This window comes from Cannabis sativa, chromosome 4, assembly GCF_029168945.1.
Source record: "Cannabis sativa cultivar Pink pepper isolate KNU-18-1 chromosome 4, ASM2916894v1, whole genome shotgun sequence".
Classification (NCBI taxonomy): Eukaryota; Viridiplantae; Streptophyta; class Magnoliopsida; order Rosales; family Cannabaceae; genus Cannabis; species Cannabis sativa.
The window spans coordinates 12541805-12564743 of NC_083604.1; the positions used below are offsets into that span (position 1 = coordinate 12541805).

The window sequence follows — 22939 nt, forward strand, 5'->3', positions numbered from 1 at the left end:
GTCGCTTCTTAAAGACCCTGATTGATCACGGGTTCGTCATGTCCGAATTTAGGGGCATGGACGAGGCTGTGAAGATTCTGTGGGACTTATCAGCTGAGAGGAGGGCATTCTGGGAGGAGGCCCAGCAGAGGGAGGCTCAGGCGGAGGCGAGGCATCGGGAGGAGCTGAAGGCGGAGGGCGAGGCTGCGGCCAATGTTGGAATTATTTTACCAGGATCTTAGATCTACTCACAAGTATGTTGAATTAACAATCTAAATATGAACTTCTAAAACAATGGAAAATTAAACACATAAAAGTAAGAGAAATCTTACATTGGGTGCAGCGGAATATATGTCTCCTCCCACTCAGATCTCTAACCCTTGATTCCTTTCTGTCGCAGAGTATAATCAAGATCTGAGCCCGAATGTTCTTCTTTGTTGAATCTGAATTCTACACAGCCTTCCTCACTATGATTGAGGTATTACTTAATGTGTGTGGGCGCTACTCTATCACTCATAGAATTTCGAAAACAGAGAAGGTAGAGAGAGAGAGGGTGGCGGCTTGAGAGAGTTTTTGTGTGAGAGAAAATTCTTTCAAAGTGTTGTTCAAAAACTGAAGCCTTTACCTTCTATTTATAGAAGACCACCTAGGGTTATGGTTGAATTAATTGGCATTTTAAAAATTGAAAAATCAATGTGAAAAGGTAAGTAAGGTGGCCGGCCTAGGCATTGTGGAAACAAGGCTTGCCACTTTTCCAACTTTCTTTTTCCTACATTGCTAGTTTCCTGTTTTGTCAAAAACTACCAATTCCTTTGTTCAACCACATAAATGTCAAATCTAATTATTTAATAATTAAAATTGATTATCAAATAATATATTGTCATTTATTTATTAATAATAAAACTAATTAAAGTTTCCTAATTAATAAATATGCCCTTCAAAATCTCTATTTACTGTTTTACCCTTAATAAGTGATAAATTCTCAAATAGACACAGTCTAACTTGAGAATTATAATTGATTAATCACTACTACAAAAACCCCCTTTAGAGGCGGTTTTTAAGCCCTTTCAGCGTCGGTTTTCGCGAAATTCGCTACCGACGCTGATCAGGGCGACGCTAAAGGGTTTATATGAACCGACGCCATATGTACCCCTATGGCGTCGGTTATTAGCTGGGAACCGACGCCATATGTACCCCTATGGCGTCGGTTATTAGCTGGGAACCGACGCCATAGGGGTACATATGGCGTCGGTTCATAGCCAATAACCGACGCCATATGTGGCGTAGCAACCGATGCCATAGGTACGTGAATTTCAGTTTTTTTCATTTTTTTTAATTTAATTATATAATTTTAATTACATTTTAATTATATATTTATTAATTTATATATTATTTTATTTCATTTAAATTACATATTTATTTAAATTTTAAATTACATATTTATTTAATTTAATTATATATTAATTACATTTTAAATTAAATATTATTAAAATTTGGGTAAAAACATAATTTAATTTCATAAAAGTAATTAAATATTACACAAACACTAATGTAAAATTTGTTAAAAATATTAATAAGTTAATAAATCTAACTACAAGTTAATCTATAAAAATTACATAATGAAGAAAAATTCTTCGACCTTTCAACCTCAATCGTCACCGTGAATCACCACCATCAATTGTTCGATCCACTTTCGCTGTAGTGGTAACAATTCTGTTTTTGGATCGTATTGCTTCTTACCCCCAAACTGTTAAAAAAATTAAAAATTTATATTAGTTTATGTATATGTATATTATATATTTGTTATTATAGAATTTATATACTATAATCAATAATTAAAACTTACAGCTTTTTGATCTTGTATGTAACGGCTGGGGTTGGCACGTGCGACGATGTCAGTGATACATTTCAAAACATAAAAACCGCATTCTTGGCTTTTAGGTTGTCTTGGACAGTTTGCTTGGTTAATTCCTTGCCACGGGCCAAGATAGTCATGTGCGTTCCCTATATACATGAATGCCCTGTTTGAGAAAATTATATTAGCATTTCAATTCGTTAGTTAATTTAAATTCGTTACATAAGAAGTCATTAAATTATTACCTTCCGATCATTTGTTCTATTACTTCGGGAATTGGGCGGCCACTTATAGGGTTTAAATGGATAATTTTCCTTGGCGTAACCACCACTAGCGTCCAATGCATCCTAGAAAATTATATTGGAATATAAGTAAGATAGTATAAAAATAATTTGAAGACATAATATAGAAATGAACAATTAGCACTAAAGAATTTAATAAAGTTTACCCGATATTCCAAGGAATAAAGAACATTTGGTGATTGTTGTTCATTAATGATAACCAATTAGCCAATCGTCTTGCCGCATCGTCAAAAGACTGACTCTTTTCTTCATCGTTGATCCCATGCACTATGAGAAGCTCTGGGTCGTAAAACTTGAAAATTTTTCTCAGACCGTTGATGCTCTCCCATATGTGCCTGCCAAAAAAATTGTTAGTGTCTTATAATAATTTAACTATAATTTGATATAAGGTTAATTAGATTGAAGAAGAGTATACATCATTCCAAACAGCATTCCCTGGTTGCCGATGTAGTCACACGTAGCAACCTGTTGCAAATCCTCTCCAGATAACGTGATCTGGGTACGCGGTGCAATGAATCCTCGGGGGACAGGAATTGTGATTATATCACGTTTATCTTTGAGCCTCAGGAATTCATGAATCATCCATTTTAGCGAATTAGGGATCAACGCCATCTTCTCTTCCGTGAACAAGTCATCTTCCCGTGCATCACGGCCTTGTGGAGAAAGCATCGGAGCTTTCCCCTTTGACGCATCACGTCTTGAGGGCGGTTGAGCGAGTGGACCCTAAACAAAACAGAACATAATATATATATCAAATTTTATCCAAATTCTACCGAAATTTTGGCAGCATAACGGTTGTAATTGAATGACCCCAAAAATTTTGAACATGGCTGTATAACGACAAATAACACATATATAACAGTAGTTTGTTCATCCATCCCACCGCAACACATATATTCGCAGAACCTACTTCACTACGGATGAATATTGAAGATTTTCAAACTCCACTAATCATTAATAATTAATTTGAGTTGAGAAGTTACCTCGGTTGTTAAAATTAAGTGTTTAGGCCAAGGAAGGAACATCTGGTATACGTCCCTAACATATCTGCACTCTTCAATTGGGACTGGGATTTCAGCGTCCTCTTGCAGGATTTCCGAAACCATAATCCGGGCAGTTTTTACTCCAACGTTGTTGTCAACCCAAGAACATTTAAAAAGTGGAATTCGGAACGCAAAATAATTGAGCTTCCATATCTTCAATGACCCCGTAATACGTCATAGTACCTAAAACAGGGTTTCTATCTTTTGCACTTGCAAAGTGCATAGTTTCTGCGACGATACGTATACCACTATTTTGAACCTCTCGAGCATCATCTCTTGACTTTGTATGAAAACGTTTACCCCTTACAATGTACGCTTCATGTTTTGCAACCGCAAAAGTTGGTCCAAGGGCAATACGACTCAACACATCAGATACTCCATGATTCGGTTCGTTCAACTTTGATATAATGGTATTCCTTAACCACCCAATGAAAGTTTGACGATGTTGGTCTGCAACCCATTTTTGTTTATTTTTTTGATTTCTTGGAACCATTGATTGTAACAGCTCCATATGGTCACTGTAAAACAAGTAAGGTAAATTAAGTTATTGTTCATCGTGACTTAAGTAATGTTAATCAAACAAAAGGTACTTACGTTATATATGGTTGAACCTCTGCGTTATTGTTCATCACGACTAATTGAGCTTGATCTAGTTCAAGCTTGGACACTGTCACCATTGTCCCTTTCCCCCTTAATCCTCTATCAACATCATCTGGCTCAGTTCTTGGTTTGCTAATTCCTATTGCCTCAACTCCAGCCATGTACTCTGAACAAAATTCCACAGCCTCTTCAGATATGTAGCACTCAACCATACATGCTTCTGGCCGATAGTGGTTACGCACATAACTTTTAAGTACCTTCATATTTCTTTCAAATGGATACATCCATCTCGCCCACACCGGCCCACACAGCCTTGCTTCTCTCACTAGATGAACCATTAAATGGATCATGATGTCGAAAAAAGATGGCGGAAAAATCTTTTCCAGGTTGCACAATGTTTTGACTACATGTTCATGTAATGCATCTAACTTATCCAATTCTAATTCCTTCCCGCACAACCTATTAAAGAAAATGCAAACATGTGTCAAACACTCTCGAACATTTTTTGGCAAGACTGATCTAATGGCAATTGGAAGTAGATGTTGCATTAACGCATGACAATCATGTGATTTCAGACCCATTAGTTTCAATTCAGTCTCATTCACCAAGTTTTTGATGTTAGACGAGTAACCATCGGGTACTTTCATATTTGCAAGTGATTTGCAAACTGTTTGTTTCTCTTTTTTGGACAAAGTGAAACAAGCAGGAGGCAAATATAATCGTTCACCTTTCTTCTCAGGTGCCAGAGATTGTCGTATACCCATTTCAACGAGATCTAAACGACTATTTAGACCGTCCTTAGTTTTGCCGGGAATATCAAGTAAGGTACCAATAATACTCTCACACACATTTTTTTCAATATGCATGACATCCAAACAATGTCGAACTAGTAGACTTTTCCAATATGGAAGACGAAAGAAGATTGACTTTCTTTGAAAACAGCCATTAGTTTTTTTTATTTTTTTGCGTCTTTCCATACTTAAAACTACAAGTTGAACTTGTTGGAGAATTTGTTCCCCAGACAGTGGCAAAGGAGCCATATCACCCTCTTCAGTACCATCGAATGCTTTCTTCTTCCGTCTATCAGGATGATTTGCAGGCAAGTACCGTCTGTGACCCATATAACACATCTTGTGTCCATTTGCCAAGCGACGATCCGATGTGTTAGTGCAACAAATCGGACAACCTTCGTAACCTTTTGTGCTTAAGCCTGATAAATTACTATAAGCAGGGAAATCACTGACAGTCCACAACAACACAGCTTTCAGATTAAAAAAATTCTTTTTTAAAACCATCATAGACCTGAACCCCGTTCTCATACAATTCTATTAAATCGTCAATCAATGGTTCCAAATATACATCGATATTATGTCCAGGTTGTTGCGGGCCTGATATCATTAAAGAAAGCATGTTAAATTTCCTCTTCATCACTAACCAGGGAGGAAGATTGCACATAACTAGGAAGACAGGCCATGAACTATGACGACTACTTAGAGATCTATGTGGATTTACTCCATCCGTAGACAGACCGAGACGAATGTGTCTTGGTTCAGATTTGAATTCAGGATTTATGTAGTTTACTTTTTTCCAAGCTTGGGAATCTGCAGGATGTCTGAGTTTTCCATCTTTCAATCTCTTGGTCTCATGCCAAATCAAATTTTCAGAATGTTCTGCACTACGATATAATCGTTTCAGTCGCGGAATCAAAGGCATGTACCACATCACTTTTTGGGGGATAAGTTTCCTATTCTCCTTACTCTTGTTTACTTTATGGCGGGATAAACCGCAAGTCGGAAAATAATTCATGTCTGCATATTCCTTAAGATATAAAATGCAATCGTTCGGACATGCATGAATTTTTTCATACTTCAATCCTATAGAATTTAACGTTTTTTTCACTTCATAAGTAGATTCCGGGAAGCAGTTGGCAAATGGTAAGATATCTTTAAAAGCAGCTAAAAATTGAGTAAAACATTTATCGCTCACTCCATTTTCTGCTTTTATGTTGTAAAACTTTACCATTGTTGGTAATCTTAGTTTTTTACAACCATCGAACAGAGGTTTATCAGCATCACTAAGAAAATTATCGAATTTCTCAGGATCATTAAGAAATTCCTCCTGTGCTTCGTTAAGCAAGTCCAATGGATAATCATCGAAATCATTACCCTCGATATCATCTACCCCCCGCTTTCCTAATGGATATGGATCATTAGGTAAATGTTCGCCATGATAATACCAATTAGTATAACTTCTATTGAAACCTCGTAAATACACATGGTCCTTAATCATTGTAATATTCCCTTTAGATACATTACAACAATCTATACACGGACAATGAATACGATCGTGATTTTTAGAATTCTTTAAGGCAAACTCTAAAAATGCATCGAACCCTACTTGAAATCGCAGTGTGTCTCTCTCCTCACGCATCCATGATTTATCCATAACAAAAATCCTATCCAAAAAAATTCAGTATTTAGTAACTAATTATAGCTAGTTACTAATTACACAATGTAACTAACTAAGTTTCTCACAATTTATTCATATTAATTTATAAATTACTCAAATTCTCGTTTTAGATTAGTTCATATTATTAGGTTGTTTTGTTGATTAGAATGTTGGTGAAATGTTAAATATTTTTAATAAAAAAAGTTGAGGGGAAAAGTTTTTGGTAAAGCAATAAGGGTATTAACTAATATTTTCCCCTTTTAATTAACTTTTGCTCTTTATTTTCTTTGAAAAATAAAAATCCACATCGAACCTCTCAAATGAAAGAAAAAAAAATAAAAAAAGAAGGATTTTATATGTTTATTTTGTTAATGTATTTAGTAACTAATTATAGCTAGTTACTAATTACACAATGTAACTAACTAAGTTTCTCACACAATTTATTCATATTAATTTATAAATTACTCAAATTTTCGTTTTAGATTAGTTCATGTTATTAGGTTGTTTAGTTAATTAGAATGTTGGTAAAATTAAAAAGTTTACAAAAATGTGAATATTATTATTTTTTATGTGACCTAACTTCTTATCACTATGTTATAATTAACTAGTTATGGTTATTATGTAAATATTATGAATGGTTTTAGTAAGATTTATCCTAATTCTACCGAAATTTTGGCAGCATAACGGCTGTAATTGGACGTTCCCAAAATTTTTACAAGTGCCTAAAATAACAAACAAAACAGATACACAATACAAATTAATCCACCCATCCGACCGCAGTACATGTATTCGCAGAACCTACTTCACTACGGATGAATATTTAAGATATTCAAACTCAACTAACATGCATTGATAATTAATTATATAATAAGAAAAAGTTAGTTAAAGTATATACCTATAATTGCAAGCCCAAATACGCTACACACAAAATTATGCCGAACCCCTACAATATAAAGAAATACAACGAAATTACAAAATTAATTATTTCATTACTTATAACTAGTTATAAAAAATTGTAACAAGTTACTTAGTTACTAAATTATACATACATATATATAATCAATTATATCTCACACTATTATCTCAAAAAAATAAAATTATATCACACACTAATTCAATTTTAAAATTTTTATTTCTAAACTAATGAAATCACTCCAATGTCATTTTATTCACAATAAATATATATTACAAAAAATATATAAAATACAATTACAAAATTTATTTCCATAAAAAAATATACACACACTATATACACACAATATATACACACATTATATACAAATATTCAATAAAATATACAAATACATATATATACTATACATTGAGGTATAAATTATTACCTAATAACCGCAATCCGACGACCACCGTAAAAAATCCCGGCACTATACACATAAAACACAATAATATTACTAATAAAATAAAAAACTCAAATAATAATTTACAAAAACAAAAAATAAAACAATATACATAATACAAAAAGAATAGAAGCAATATTTATACCTTAAACGAGGTTGAGATTCAACAATTTCTCAAGAAAAATGGGTGGCCGGATTTCAAACCCAAAGTTTACTATTTGGGTTCGGATGACACTCAAAGAGGGTAAAAAATCAAAACTTTTTAGGTGTATATTATTAAGTATCGAAAATGGAGGATTTTAAAAAAAAATGGACTCAAATGGTTGAGAAATGGGGGAGATAAGGGTGGGAGAAGGTGGTGGAGGCGAGGGTTTTGGCTAAGAAAAGCTCTCTGGTTTTTTGGGTTGGCTGAGTGAAGTGGGGAGGAAGAAGATGATCGAACCCTATATACAAGGGTCGACCCTATGGCGTCGGTTCCTACCGACGGCATAGGGTACACAGTTTGTTGACACGTGTACCCTATGCCGTCGGTTCCTATGCAGGAACCGACGGCATAGGGTAGTTCAGAAAAAAAAAATAATAATTAATTTCCAACCGCCTCTAAATGGTATAATGCAATTTTATACCTACGGTTTTTATCAAAAAACCGCCTCTAAATGTCAATTTCGAACATAGCGGGTATTTTCACACCCTTTAGCTTCCCTTTTTATAAATGGGGTTGAAAAAACTGCCTCTAAACGCTAACATTGTAGTAGTGAATTAAAATAAATTAAATGAGTCTTACATGTAATATTGTCTCAACTAGTGGGGGGACCATGGGTCTATATGTCCGAGCTTCCAATAAGCAGATCAAGAATTTACTACTGAAATTCACTAATGTAATAACCAAAGTATTTGTTATTACTTTTTAGTATGTTAGTCTAGATATCTCGATGTGAAAATAATTATTTCATAGAATACGGTATTTTAAAAGTTTTTTTAAAAAAATAGTATTTATTTGATAAATTTAGACTTGAGTAAATTAGTATGAGCTGCCTAGTTCATTCCGTACTAGACTTGTAGAATTAGGAAATAAGTTTAGTTAATATCATTATTATGATTAATTATTTATGGGGATGGTTAATGATTTTAGAGAATGTTGCATATATTTATACATATAGCATAAGGTGTAAAAGTTTTGGTGATGAGATATAACACATGGAATTGTGTTAAAAGCTTAGGAGCCTTGCATGCCAATTTATTATTTGGACGTGTGGCATTCTAAAATGGGGTATGTATCACATTTAGGGTATATATATACATATTATTAATGAGGAGATGGTAAATAGTTGATATTACCTAGGTTTATAAAAAAATGGAACTAACTCTACACGTGGGGTGTAAGGAGGTTTTAGTGGAGGAGGTTATAGTTCAAATGAGTAAATAATTTGAAAAAAAAAAAAAAAGAATAAAGCTATGTGTGCATATGGGGTCTTGGACGTGACTTTGAATCATTCTCCAACTGTTATCGCATGAAGAATGAGTCTTGGAGACTATGTGTCATTATATGATTAATCCACTTATTAAGTAATTTTAAATTTTAACCTTAGTTAGTTAGTATGTGATGGTATGATTATGAGTGAGGTGTAGTTTAGTATTTAAGGCCTATAAGTAGAGGGTTTGAGCTCACCTCTTTCCTCATTCACTTAAAAGATAAGCTTTAGATAAAACGCTCTCATAATCTCTCTCAATCTTATTGTGCTCTCTAATCAAAGCTACCATCAATATTTTCTATTAACCTATTTTGTTCCCTTAAAGCTAAACCATCGGCACTCCAATTATTTCATCTTTTCCCTTCTTCCATAGCCAATCACTTATTCTCCAAGAGCCAAGGCACAACATCAACATCCTCTTTTATTATGACCACCATCATCCTCTCATAAATATATAAATATATATCCTTCATTATTGGCATCACATCACCATCATTTTACGTTCAAGTTTTAGTGTTCAACTAGATCTTATTGGAAGCTAAGGTATATCATTTTATAATTTTGGGTTTCTAAATTCAAATTTAAGGTTTCATATAAATATATATATATACTTATATATACCATTGTGATATGTTCTAATTAATAATTATGAAATTTAGGTTGTTCATAAAATAATTTTTGGTTCTCAAGGATCACTTTTGCAATCAAGCTAGGATCTCCACATTCGAGGTAAGGAAATTAAGTAGAAAAAAACATAAGTTTTCTGTATGTAATAACATTCATAGGAAGAGTGGGAATAGTAAAAGGGAAGTTAACTAAGGTCTTCTGCCTGATTCTTTATTGTTTGTTATTTATTGTACTGTATAATATATATTTAAATAATATGTTTATAAGATTCATGTTATTTATGTATGTTTACAGTATTAGAGCATGGCCATTGCTAAGGTATATATTTAAATAATATGTTTATAAGATTCATGTTATTTAAGTATGTATGTAAATAGTGTGTTTATAAGATTCACATTATTTAATTATGATTGTTATGTTATTTAAATAATGTATGGTAGTTTGACATTATTTAAATTAGGTAGATTATAATGTGACATGATTTGACCGACAAGATAATGGTTAAATACTTGACTGTTGGGTCTATATGGTAGATAGGGGGCCATTTAGTAGTGGGTACGATTTTACTGAACCCAGCCCTCTGCCATTTAGTCCAATAGCTCGAGTTTATTTGCCAAAATTGGACTCGGGCGTAATCATTATTATGTGATTTAGCCTAGAACCTAGTTATCAGTGACTAGTGATATGATTAAGTTTATTTTTTTTTTCTATCTGCCTAAATATGTGCATGTGCATTTTAATTAAGATTTATTTTTATTTATGTGACTACCTGACACACATTTCCTTACTGAGTTTAGTAGCTCACCCTTATTAAATTACCATGTGAAGACCAAAGTAACTAAAAGTCTAGAATGCCGGTGGCGAGTGGAACTTTGGACGCTTGTGTGTGTGAACTCGTTGAGGACCATATGACTGCGGGCGGTCTAGGGGACTCTGTTTATTTATTTACGCTATTAAATTTATGTCGCAATTATTTTAGTTCTTATTTATTATGTCTTTTGTACGAAAACTGGCCAGTTGTGAATATTTTTAAGTATTAAATAAAAATGCGACATTATGATTTTCCTCATTTAACGCTTGTAAATAAAACTAATATTTTTATAAAAGTACGAGCGTTACAGTTTGGTATCAGAGCCACAGTTATATCGGTCCCGAACGTTCTCACGAGTTACACACATCAGCCAAAAAGTTTCTACTTGCCACCAAGTAAGTCCATTATATATGCTTGCATTTTATGTGTATTTTTTTTTTTTTTTGTAATTTCTAAATTGGCATTTTACTTTAAAAAAAAAATCTTAGTACCAATATCCAAGTTTAGGTACTACCCATATGAAATAATTTTTTTTTAATACATATAAATATATTTCAAGTTAGTTTAAAATAAAATTTTTGGGTAAAATTTTAGAACTTGATGTTAGATAGCACCATATGACTCTTGAAAAAAAAATGTGTGTCTTATTATTTTATGTGATAATTTATTTTATCTTTGAATAAATAGAAATTATTTGTGAACTAGTTATGTAAGTATGGGCATTTTTTTTTAAAATAGTGATATCTTATTTAAGTTTATCTTCTTTTAGAAATTCTTAGAAACAAACAAGGAACATTAGGAAATAATGTCTCCAAGAAGATCAGTTCGAATCAACGGCAATAGAAACATCCACGTGGATGCAGCTCCAGCACCCGCAAGGGGCGGAGGCAGAGGTGATGGTCGACGCGGAGGTCGACGTGGAGGCCAAAGCGGTAGGGGAGGTAGACAAGGAGCATCGGTAGCACCGGTAGATGAAGTAGCACTCGAACAACAACAAGCACCTCCCAATGCTCAAGCTGAGATACTCCGAGAAAACGCTCGTATACGTGAGGAGCTAACTCAAGAAATTGCAAGGCTACGAGCTCAGAATGAGGAGTTACGCCGGAATCAAAGTCCACCCGTTAGACACCTAGCTCTTCAACCAGCTGCAGTGAATCCAGAACCAATACAACGTTTTGAACCTGTGTACGAGCGATTCAGGAAACAACAACCACCAATATTCAATGGGAGCTCGGACTCACTTGAAGCTGAGGAATGGTTGCGCTCAGTGGAGTCCATATTGGAATATATGGACCTCAATGATAGGGAAAGAGTATCCTGTGCTGCTAGCCTACTTAAAAAGGATGCACGGATCTGGTGGGAAGTAGTAAGACAGAGTCGCAACATAACAACTATGACCTGGTTGGACTTTGTTGATGTGTTCAACAGGAAGTACTACAGTGCCGCCATACTGGCTGCAAAAGAAGATGAGTTTATGAATCTGAGGCAGAACAATCTCACTGTCACGGAGTATGCTAGGCAATTTGACCGTCTGGCAAAGTTTGCACAAGAGATCGTACCAACCGAGGCCCTTCGGGTCAAAAGGTTCTTGAAGGGGATGAACCCCATGATAAAAAAAGATGTGAAAATCATGGTGGGTACCAACACAGTTTATGCTGAGGTGTTAGAAAAAGCTCTCGAAGCTGAGTTGCTCGAAAATGATATAAAAAAGAGAATGCTGCTAAGTGGGAAGCCCGAAGAAACAATGGAGGAAGTCAAGAGAATAAGAGAAAACACGAGGGAAATCACAGTAATGATCGTGATAAAAAGGGGAAAGCAGTGGTCCAAAATAACAACAATGGGGTGAAAAGGTCCTATGTAGAATTCCCAATTTGCCCCACATGCAATAGAAAACATCTTGGGGAGTGTAAGATGAGGTCAGGGGTATGCTACAATTGCGGGCAGCCAGGCCATCTGAAGAAAAATTGCCCAAAGGGACAAAAGAAGGAGAACCAAGCCACTCCTGCTCGAGTGTTTGCTCTCACCAGAGGAGAAGCGGCCACAAGCAACACTGTTGTCTCAGGTCAGGTTTCTATTTACGGATTGCCTTGTAATGTTCTCTTTGATTCTGGAGCTACTCATTCTTATATAGCTACTAGGTTAATTGATAGTATAGATAAGCCATGTGACCTACTTAGATGTGGTATTGTGACGGAATTACCCTCGGGAGAAACCATGCTATCAACAAGAAGAATGCGAGATGTACCTATCATAATCGAAAGCAAAGAACTCATGGGCGACCTAATAGAGCTGGAAATGAAGGAATATGATGTTATACTTGGGATGGATTGGCTATCTAGTCACGGTGCGACAATCAATTGCCGAAAGAAACTGATCGTTTTTGAAACAAAGGCTGGGGATCGGTTTATTTTCAAGGGCGACAAGCTAGCCCTTAGGACTCCATTAATCTCTTCCCTAAAAGCTAGTCAGCTAATGAAGGCGGGATGCATGGCATTCTTGGCCAGCGTAGTGGATCGAGCAAAAGAGATGCAACTAAATGTGGAGAATGTGCACATAGTCTGTGAATTTCCAGAGGTCTTTCCAGAAGATCTACCGGGACTACCTCCAGACAGAGAGGTGGAGTTCATCATCGAATTAGCCCCAGGGACTAATCCAATTTCAAAGGCTCCCTACAGAATGGCACCTAATGAGTTAAAAGAGCTTAAAATACAACTACAGGAGCTCTTAGACAAAGGGTTCATTAGACCAAGTTACTCACCTTGGGGTGCGCCGGTACTCTTTGTCAAGAAGAAAGATGGAAGTATGAGGATGTGTGTAGACTACCGTGAGCTCAACAAGGTGACCATCAAGAATAAGTATCCTTTGCCAAGGATTGACGATCTCTTTGATCAATTGCAAGGCTCGGCTGTGTTCTCAAAGATAGATCTAAGATCTGGGTATCACCAGCTGAAGGTCCGGAAGGAAGACATACCCAAGAAAGCATTCAGAACACGGTATGGACACTATGAGTTCTTAGTAATGTCTTTCGGACTAACTAACGCCCCAGCAGCCTTCATGGATATGATGAATAGGGTGTTCAAGGAGTACCTAGATAAGTTTGTTGTTGTATTCATTGATGACATTCTTATCTACTCCAAAACCGTGGAGGAACATGAGGAACACCTGAGGATGACTCTAAGCCGACTTAAGGAGAACCAACTATATGCCAAATTCAAGAAATGTGAATTCTGGTTAGAGAAGGTGGCATTCCTAGGCCATATAGTTTCCAAAGATGGAGTCGAGGTGGATCCTACAAAGATCGAAGCGGTCAAGAGCTGGCCAACACCTAAGACTGCAAGTGAAGTAAGAAGCTTCTTGGGTCTAGCTGGTTACTATAGACGCTTCGTTGAAGGATTTTCCAAGATCGCAACTCCTCTAACCAACTTGACTCGAAAGACGCAGAAGTTTGTCTGGTCAGAAAAGTGTGAGGGTAGCTTCCAAACACTTAAGGACAAACTAATAACAGCCCCTGTATTATGTGTTCCCAATAACAGGGATAAGTTTGTGGTGTACTGCGATGCATCAAAACAAGGGCTGGGATGTGTGTTGATGCAAAATGACAAAGTAGTAGCGTATGCCTCAAGACAACTTAAGGAGTATGAACAGAGGTACCCAACACACGATCTGGAGTTGGCAGCAGTAGTTTTTGCGCTAAAAATATGGAGGCACTACCTCTACGGGGAGAAATGTGAAATTTATACCGACCACAAGAGCCTGAAGTACTTCTTTACGCAAAAGGAACTCAACATGAGGCAGAGGCGATGGCTAGAGCTTGTTAAGGACTATGATTGTGAAATCCACTACCACCCGGGGAAGGCCAACGTAGTAGCAGACGCGCTAAGTAGACGCAGTTATGCCAGCTTGGCAATACTGGCAAAAATAGAAAGGCCACTACAACAAGAACTCCAAAGAAGTGGTATAGAGATCATTACTCCAAAACTAGCCAACCTAACCATTGTCTCAACGCTGCTACAAGAACCAAAAGATGCACAGATTCTTGATGAGTTCTTACAGAAGAAGAGAGCAGGCTTGCCAGAGAAGGAGGCAGAGGATTTCTCTGAAGGTACAGACAACATGCTGAGATATAAGGGAAGAGTGTGTGTAGCCAATGACGTAGAGCTTAAAAGAAAGATCATGATGGAAGCACACACTACACCCTACTCAATGCATCCAGGGTCAACCAAAATGTACAATGACTTAAAAACCTTGTATTGGTGGCCAGGGATGAAGAAGGATGTAGCTGAATTTGTAGCTAGATGCCTCACATGTCAACAAGTTAAGGCTGAACATCAGAGACCAGCAGGGATGTTGCAACCCCTGGAAATCCCTGAATGGAAGTGGGAAGATATAGCCATGGATTTTGTGACAGGACTACCCCGAACAACCAAGCAACACGACTCAATTTGGGTAATTATAGATAGACTTACAAAGTCAGCACACTTTGTCCCAGTAAAGTCTACTTACAACGCAGAGCAGTACGCTGACTTGTACGTACAGGAGATATTGAGGTTGCATGGAGTTCCAAAGACGATAGTCTCTGATAGAGGTTCAGTATTCACCTCCAAGTTCTGGGAGAGTCTACATAAGGCAATGGGGACGCGATTGAAATTAAGTACAACATTTCATCCCCAAACAGATGGACAATCTGAACGCACCATCCAAATACTCGAGGATATGCTTCGAGCTGTGCACTGGACTTCACTGGCTCGTGGAGTAAATATTTACCTCTAATGGAGTTCTCCTACAATAATAGCTATCAAGCCACAATCAAAATGGCGCCATATGAGATGTTGTATGGACGAAAATGTAGATCACCGCTTCATTGGGATGAAGTAGGAGAAAGACGCTACTTAGGTCCAGAAGCAGTAAAAGAAGCTTCAGAAGCAGTTGAAAAGATACGGCAAAGGATGCTCACCGCCCAAAGTAGACAGAAAAGTTATGCAGATTTGAAAAGACGGGAGGTTGAGTTTTCCGTAGGGGACTTAGTGTTCTTGAAGGTATCACCTATGAAGGGGATTATGCGCTTCGAAAAAAGGGGAAAGTTAAGCCCAAGATTTATAGGTCCTTTTGAAATACTGGACAGAGTTGGTCAGGTAGCTTACCGTTTGGCCCTACCGCCAACATTAGCAGAAACGCGCAATGTTTTCCATATATCCATGTTACGGAAGTATGTACCTGATCCGACACATGTGCTTAAATACGAGAACTTGAACTTGCAGCAGGACATGAGTTATATGGCACGCCCTGTGCGCGTGATAGAAAAAGGAATAAAGGTCTTACGAAATAAGACTATACCCTTAGTCAAAATCCTGTGGAGTGATAGTTCTGACAGAGAAGCGACATGGGAGTTGGAAAGGGACATGCAGAATCAGTACCCCGAGTTATTCTCAAGTAAGTAAATTTCGAGGACGAAATTCCTTTAAGGAGGGTAGATTGTAATAACCAAAGTATTTGTTATTACTTTTTAGTATGTTAGTCTAGATATCTCGATGTGAAAATAATTATTTCATAGAATACGGTATTTTAAAAGTTTTTTTTAAAAAATAGTATTTATTTGATAAATTTAGACTTGAGTAAATTAGTATGAGCTGCCTAGTTCATTCCATACTAGACTTGTAGAATTAGGAAATAAGTTTAGTTAATATCATTATTATGATTAATTATTTATGGGGATGGTTAATGATTTTAGAGAATGTTGCATATATTTATACATATAGCATAAGGTGTAAAAGTTTTGGTGATGAGATATAACACATGGGATTGTGTTAAAAGCTTAGGAGCCTTGCATGCCAATTTATTATTTGGACGTGTGGCATTCCAAAATGGGGTATGTATCACATTTAGGGTATATATATACATATTATTAATGAGGAGATGGTAAATAGTTGATATTACCTAGGTTTATAAAAAAATGGAACTAACTCTACACGTGGGGTGTAAGGAGGTTTTAGTGGAGGAGGTTATAGTTCAAATGAGTAAATAATTTGAAAAAAAAAAAAAAAGAATAAAGCTATGTGTGCATATGGGGTCTTGGACGTGACTTTGAATCATTCTCCAACTGTTATCGCATGAAGAATGAGTCTTGGAGACTATGTGTCATTATATGATTAATCCACTTATTAAGTAATTTTAAATTTTAACCTTAGTTAGTTAGTATGTGATGGTATGATTATGAGTGAGGTGTAGTTTAGTATTTAAGGCCTATAAGTAGAGGGTTTGAGCTCACCTCTTTCCTCATTCACTTAAAAGATAAGCTTTAGATAAAACGCTCTCATAATCTCTCTCAATCTTATTGTGCTCTCTAATCAAAGCTACCATCAATATTTTCTATTAACCTATTTTTTTCCCTTAAAGCTAAACCATCGGCACTCCAATTATTTCATCTTTTCCCTTCTTCCATAGCCAATCACTTATTCTCCAAGAGCCAAGGCACAACATCAACATCCTCTTTTATTATGACCACCATCATCCTCTCATAAATATATAAATATATATCCTTCATTATTGGCATCACATCACCATCATTTTACGTTCAAGTTTTAGTGTTCAACTAGATCTTATTGGAAGCTAAGGTATATCATTTTATAATTTTGGGTTTCTAAATTCAAATATAAGGTTTCATATAAATATATATATATTTTTATATATACCATTCTGATATGTTCTAATTAATAATTATGAAATTTAGGTTGTTCATACAATAATTTTTGGTTCTCAAGGATCACTTTTGCAATCAAGCTAGGATCTCCACATTCGAGGTAAGGAAATTAAGTAGAAAAAAACATAAGTTTTCTGTATGTAATAACATTCATAGGAAGAGTGGAAATAGTAAAAGGGAAGTTAACTAAGGTCTTCTGCCTGACTCTTTATTGTTTGTTATTTATTGTACTGTATAATATATATTTAAATAATATGTTTATAAGATTCATGTTATTTATGTATGTTTACAGTATTAGAGCATGGCCATTGCTAAGGTATATATTTAAATAATATGTTTATAAGATTCATGTTATTTAAGTATGTATGTAAATAGTGTGTTTATAAGATTCACATTATTGAATTATGATTGTTATGTTATTTAAATAATGTATGGTAGTTTGACATTATTTAAATTAGGTAGATTATAATGTGACATGGTTTGACCGAGAAGATAATGGTTAAATACTTGACTGTTGGGTCTATATGGTAGATAGGGGGCCATTTAGTAGTGGGTACGATTTTACTGAACCCAGCCCTTCGCCATTTAGTCCAATAGCTCGAGTTTATTTGCCAAAATTGGACTCGGGCGTAATCATTATTATGTGATTTAGCCTAGAACCTAGTTATCAGTGACTAGTGATATGATTAAGTTTATTTTTTTTTTTTTTGCTATCTGCCTAAATATGTGCATGTGCATTTTAATTAAGATTTATTTTTATTTATGTGACTACCTGACACACATTTCCTTACTGAGTTTAGTAGCTCACCCTTATTAAATTACCATGTGCAGACCAAAGTAATTAAAAGTCTAGTATGCCGGTGGCGAGTGGAACTTTGGACGCTTGTGTGTGTGAACTCGATGAGGGCCATATAACTGCGGGCGGTCTAGGGCGCTCTGTTTCTTTATTTATGTTATTAAACTTATGTCGCAATTATTTTAGTTATTAATTATTATGTTTTTTTTTTTACGAAAACTGGCCAGTTGTGAACATTTTCAAGTATTAAATAAAAATGCGACATTACGATTTTCCGCGTTTAACGCTTGTAAATAAAACTAATATTTTTATAAAAGTACGGGCGTTACAACTAACTTATTAATTCTTCGTTGAATCCACGCATAGAACTTAGAATTGCACTCTCAGTATATGGAATGCTCTATATGTCCCACCATATAGACACATCATTAGTTATCCATTGTTATAATCCTAATGTGATCAATGATCCTCTATATGGATGATTTACATCGTAAAGGGACTTAATTACCGTAACACCCTACAATTATTTTATCCTTAAAACACTTAACCCTGTATAAATGATATTTCAGCTAAGTGAAATGAGTACTCCACCATTTATCTCGTTTGGTTTAGCTCGAAGGAAATCATCCTTTTCTTACTATTCACCAGATAGAAGCTATAGATTCTATATTTATGTTAGCGCTCCCACTCAATTGCACTACCGTGTTCCCAAAATGTACGCATCACCCTGACCCAAAAGTAGGCTTAACTAACAAATCAAAGAACACGAATAACACTCTTGAGATTGAGCCTAACCATATCAGGATTTAGATCATTTGATCTAGGATCAACTTAGTGATATTGAATTGAATAGATATTACGGTAAGTTTTATAAATCTATTTCAAAGTTCAATATCGGTCCATTCTAATGCATACTCCATGCATCCAACCTGAGCTTTACTTTAACCAATGTTCTGGAAAGAACATAGCATTTCTCCAAATGCAAGTAAACTCTGTTGTAGATTGTCATATCAGTAAAACCCAGTGTTCTGATAAATTTAGGAATCTTTTATTCACATAGTCATGTTTACTTTCCATTGTGTTGACAACACAATAAACATGATCAAGTATGTGAAAGGGGTTTGGATGAATTTATAAATCAAATAGACAAATAATTGATAAAGTGAACCAAAACATACACAAATGAATGAAAAATACTTCTGTTACTTTATTGATATTGAATAATCTGGATTACATTGAAATAGAGTTTTATTTAGGGCATAAAACCCAACAGCCAAGGCCAAGCGCGAGTTGCGGGAAGCTAGGGAGGCTATGGATGAGATGGCCGCTAAGTTAAAATCCTTGGAGGAGCTGCACCAGGCGGACTTGCTGTCGAAGGCCAACCTGACCGTGGAAGTGAGAGAGCTTAGGGACTTTAAGCACCAAGCCTTGAAAAAGGCCAAAAGGATGAGCTCCTGACTCCCGTCGTCTGCAAGCACTGCGTCAAGCGTTTTGACGATGGCGTTTACATGGCCGGCAGTCCAATGGCCAGAACATCAAGCTTGACTTTTATCCCAAGCCTGAGGAAATCCTCGTTCGCTTCTGGGAGAAGAAGAAAAGGCTTGACGCCTTCCTCGAGGAACGCCAGGGCCCTCGTTTTCCTCCCCGCATTGATTAGGCCGACCAGTTCAACCATTTCACCACTACAATTGTTTTTCTCTTTACCTTTACATTTACAGTCTCTTTTCCTTTCTTTCAGAAAATGTAATTATTATCGTTTAAGGGGAGACAGTTTTTAAGGCCTGTCCCTAGGCCCTTAATATTTTTTTAGGACCTGCTTTTGGGTCAGGACATCTTTTACATTTAAATATATATTTTGCTTAGATACATATGCTGCTTGATTTTGCTAAACTTTTTCTTTTGGCTTGTTTTATATTTGTCTGTGTGGTATGCCTTACTACCCCCTGAGTGGCATGAAAACATTGTTTTTAAGGCACTCAGCTTTATTTATAAATTTAGAGGTTGCATATACTTTTTGGTACAAATTTTCTTAACAAAGCCTAAGTTTACATTTTTTGACTATTTGTAATACTTTTGGAGATGATCAGCGTTCCAGTCCCTTGGTACCATGGTTCCATCCATTCTTTTTAGCTTGTAGGTCCCGGAGCCAATCTCATCCTCGATTTTATATGGTCCTTCCCAATTTGGCCCAAGTACCCCCACCTCGGGTTCCTGAGTGGCTCGGAAGACTCTTCTTAAGACCATATCACCAATAGTGAATTTTCTACTTTTAACGTTTGAGTTAAAGTACTTAGTCACCTTCTTTTGATAAGCTGCCATTCGTATTTGAGACTTATCCCAGAGTTCCTCAATCTGATCCAACGCTTCTTGTAATAAAGTCTTGTTTGTTGTTGGATCGTAAGTTGTTCTCCTATGGGATGGGAATAACGTTTCTACCGGGACCATTGCCTCACAACCGTACGCCATTGAAAATGGCGAGTGGCCGATTGTGGTTCTTGGGGTTGTCCGGTAGGCCCATAACACTCTTGGCAATTCTTCAGGCCAATTGTTTTTGCAGGCCAGCAGCTTTTTCTGTAGGGTGACCTTTAGGATTTTTTTGACTGCTTCTGCTTGTCTGTTTGTTTGTGGGAGAAGCTTTTAACAACTCCATGTTATTTGCAGAAGTCGGTGAATTCTTCGCAGTCAAACGACTTCCCATTGTCTGAGACTATTTTTTGAGGCAAGCCGTATCGACACACTATATTTTTGATAACAAAGTCTAGGGCTTTTTTAGCAGTTATAGTCTTCATTGGCTCAGCCTCCGTCCACTTTGTGAAGTAGTCTATTGCTACTATTGCATACTTTACTCATCCCTTTCCTGTTGGTAGGGACCCAATAAGACCTATTCCCCATACCGCAAAGGGCCAGGGACTAGTCATCAGGGTAATTTCGTTGAGAGGAGCTCTAGGTATGTTAGTGAACCTTTGGCACGAATCACATTTCTGGACGTAGTCTATCCAATGTTTTTTCATTGTTGGCCAGAAGTACCCTTGTCTCAATATAACTTTGAGAGACTTGGGCCTCCTGTATGATCTCCACAGCACCCCTCATGGACCTCTAGCATAATTTGCTTAGCTTCAGGGTCCGATACACACCTTAAATAAGGCATGTTGAGTCCTCTTCGATAGAGAATTTTGTCCATCATCACATAACGGTGCGCTTGATATTGTATCATTCTGGATAGTGCCTTCTCTTGGGGCAACTCACCTTTCGTTATGTATTCGATGATGGGGACCATCCAGCTGGGCTCTTACTCAGCTGTTGCTATGGTATTTTTGACTTTGATGCTTGGCTCCGCCAGGCGTTCGACAGGTACCACCTCCAGTTTCTCAATTTCACTGTCTGAAGCTAACTTAGCTAAACAGTCTGCATGAGCGTTCTTTTCCCTGGGGATTCTTCCTACTTTATAGTCCGTGAACTCGTGGAGCAGTTCCCGGACTATTGCGACATATGCAGCCATCTTTTCTCTGCGCGTCTGATATTCTCTAGACACCTGGTTTAATACCAGTTGCGAATCGTTGTAGACTTCTACTCTTTTGGCCCCCACGGTTTTTGCCAATCTTAGTCCTGCTATCAGGGCTTCGTATTCGGCCTCATTGTTAGAAGCTGTAAATTCAAACTGTAGGGCTGCTTGGAGTCGACGTCCGTTCGGGGATATCATCGCGACCCTTGCTCCGGACCCATTCTCGTTGGAGGTGCCATCCACAAATACCTTCCATGCCGGGACTGGCGGTGTGGGTATGTTAGCGTTATCTTCTGCTTCGTGGCACTCCGTGATGAAGTCTGCTAGCGCCTGCCCTTTTATGGAAGTGCGAGGAATGTAGTGTAGATCAAATTGGCTTAGCTCCATGGCCCATTTCAGAAGTCTTCCAGATGCCTCTGGTTTTTGTAGGACTTTCCAGAGTGGGTGGTTGGTTAATACTTTGATTGGGTGAGCTTGGAAGTAAGCTCTCAGCTTTCTCCAGGCCATAAGGAGGCAAAAAACTAATTTCTCGATCACCGGGTATCGTGTCTCTGCCCCTATCATGCGCTTGCTGACATAGTACACGGGATGCTGAGTCTTTTCCTCTTCCCGTACTAAGGTCGCGCTGACCGCATTCTCGGAGAGAGCCAAGTGTAGGAACAAGTCCTCTCAGAGAACGGGTTTCGATAGGATTGGTGGTTTAGCCATGTGCTCCTTTAGTTTTTTGAATGCCTCCTCGCACTCGTCGGACCATTCAAATTTCTGACATTTCTTCAAGATGTTGAAGAAGGGAATGCATTTGTCTGTGGATCGGGAGATAAAACGGCTCAGGGCAGTAACCTTTTCGGTTAAGCACTACACATCTTTGTGTTTCTTGGAGGAAGGCATGCTTAGGAGAGCTTGGATTTTCTCTGGATTTGCCTCTATCCCCCACTGGCTGACAATGAAGCCCAGAAACTTTCCTAGTTTGACCCCAAAAGTGCACTTCTTCGGGTTAAGTTTCATTCCGTATCTCCGGACCACTTCGAAGCATTCTTCTAGGTCATCCGATGCCTTCGATTTGACTAGCATGCCGTCCACGTATACCTCTATATTTCATCCCAGAAGGCCTTTAAACATCCAGTTCACCATTCTCTGGTAAGTTGCGCCAGCATTCTTTAGTCCAAAAGGCATGACCAGGTAACAGTATACCCCCTTATCGGTCCTGAAGCTAGTGCACTCTTGGTCCGCGATGTGCATCTTAATCTGGTTGTAACCGGTGTATGCGTCCATGAAGGACAATAGCTTGAATCTGGAGGTGGCATCCACCATCTAGTCGATTCTTGGCAAGGGAAAACAGTCTTTTGGGCAGGCTTTGTTTAGATTAGTAAAATCTATACAAACCCACCATGTCCCATTGCTTTTGGTACCAACACCAGATTAGCCAGCCATTCTGGGTAATAAACGTCTCGG

At 37.1% G+C, this 22939-nt stretch overlaps 2 protein-coding genes across 2 annotated transcripts; one reads left to right on the forward strand and one right to left on the reverse strand.

The window, feature by feature from the left end:
• Window positions 1–3288: 3288 nt before the first annotated feature.
• LOC133036793 (uncharacterized) lies at window positions 3289–4042 on the reverse strand. Its single transcript, XM_061113534.1, has 2 exons — window positions 3774–4042; window positions 3289–3697 (listed from the first exon to the last, which is right to left on the reverse strand). Exons 1-2 carry the CDS (start codon window positions 4040–4042, stop codon window positions 3289–3291), a joined length of 678 nt encoding a protein of 225 aa, XP_060969517.1.
• Window positions 4043–8418: 4376 nt separating this feature from the next.
• Window positions 8419–12338, forward strand: LOC133036664 (uncharacterized). The gene is made up of 3 exons (XM_061113283.1): window positions 8419–9597; window positions 9714–9783; window positions 10510–12338. The coding sequence occupies exon 3, from the start codon at window positions 11298–11300 to the stop codon at window positions 12336–12338; it is 1041 nt and encodes a 346-aa protein (XP_060969266.1). The 5' UTR covers window positions 8419–9597; window positions 9714–9783; window positions 10510–11297.
• The last annotated feature ends 10601 nt before the right edge of the window (window positions 12339–22939 follow it).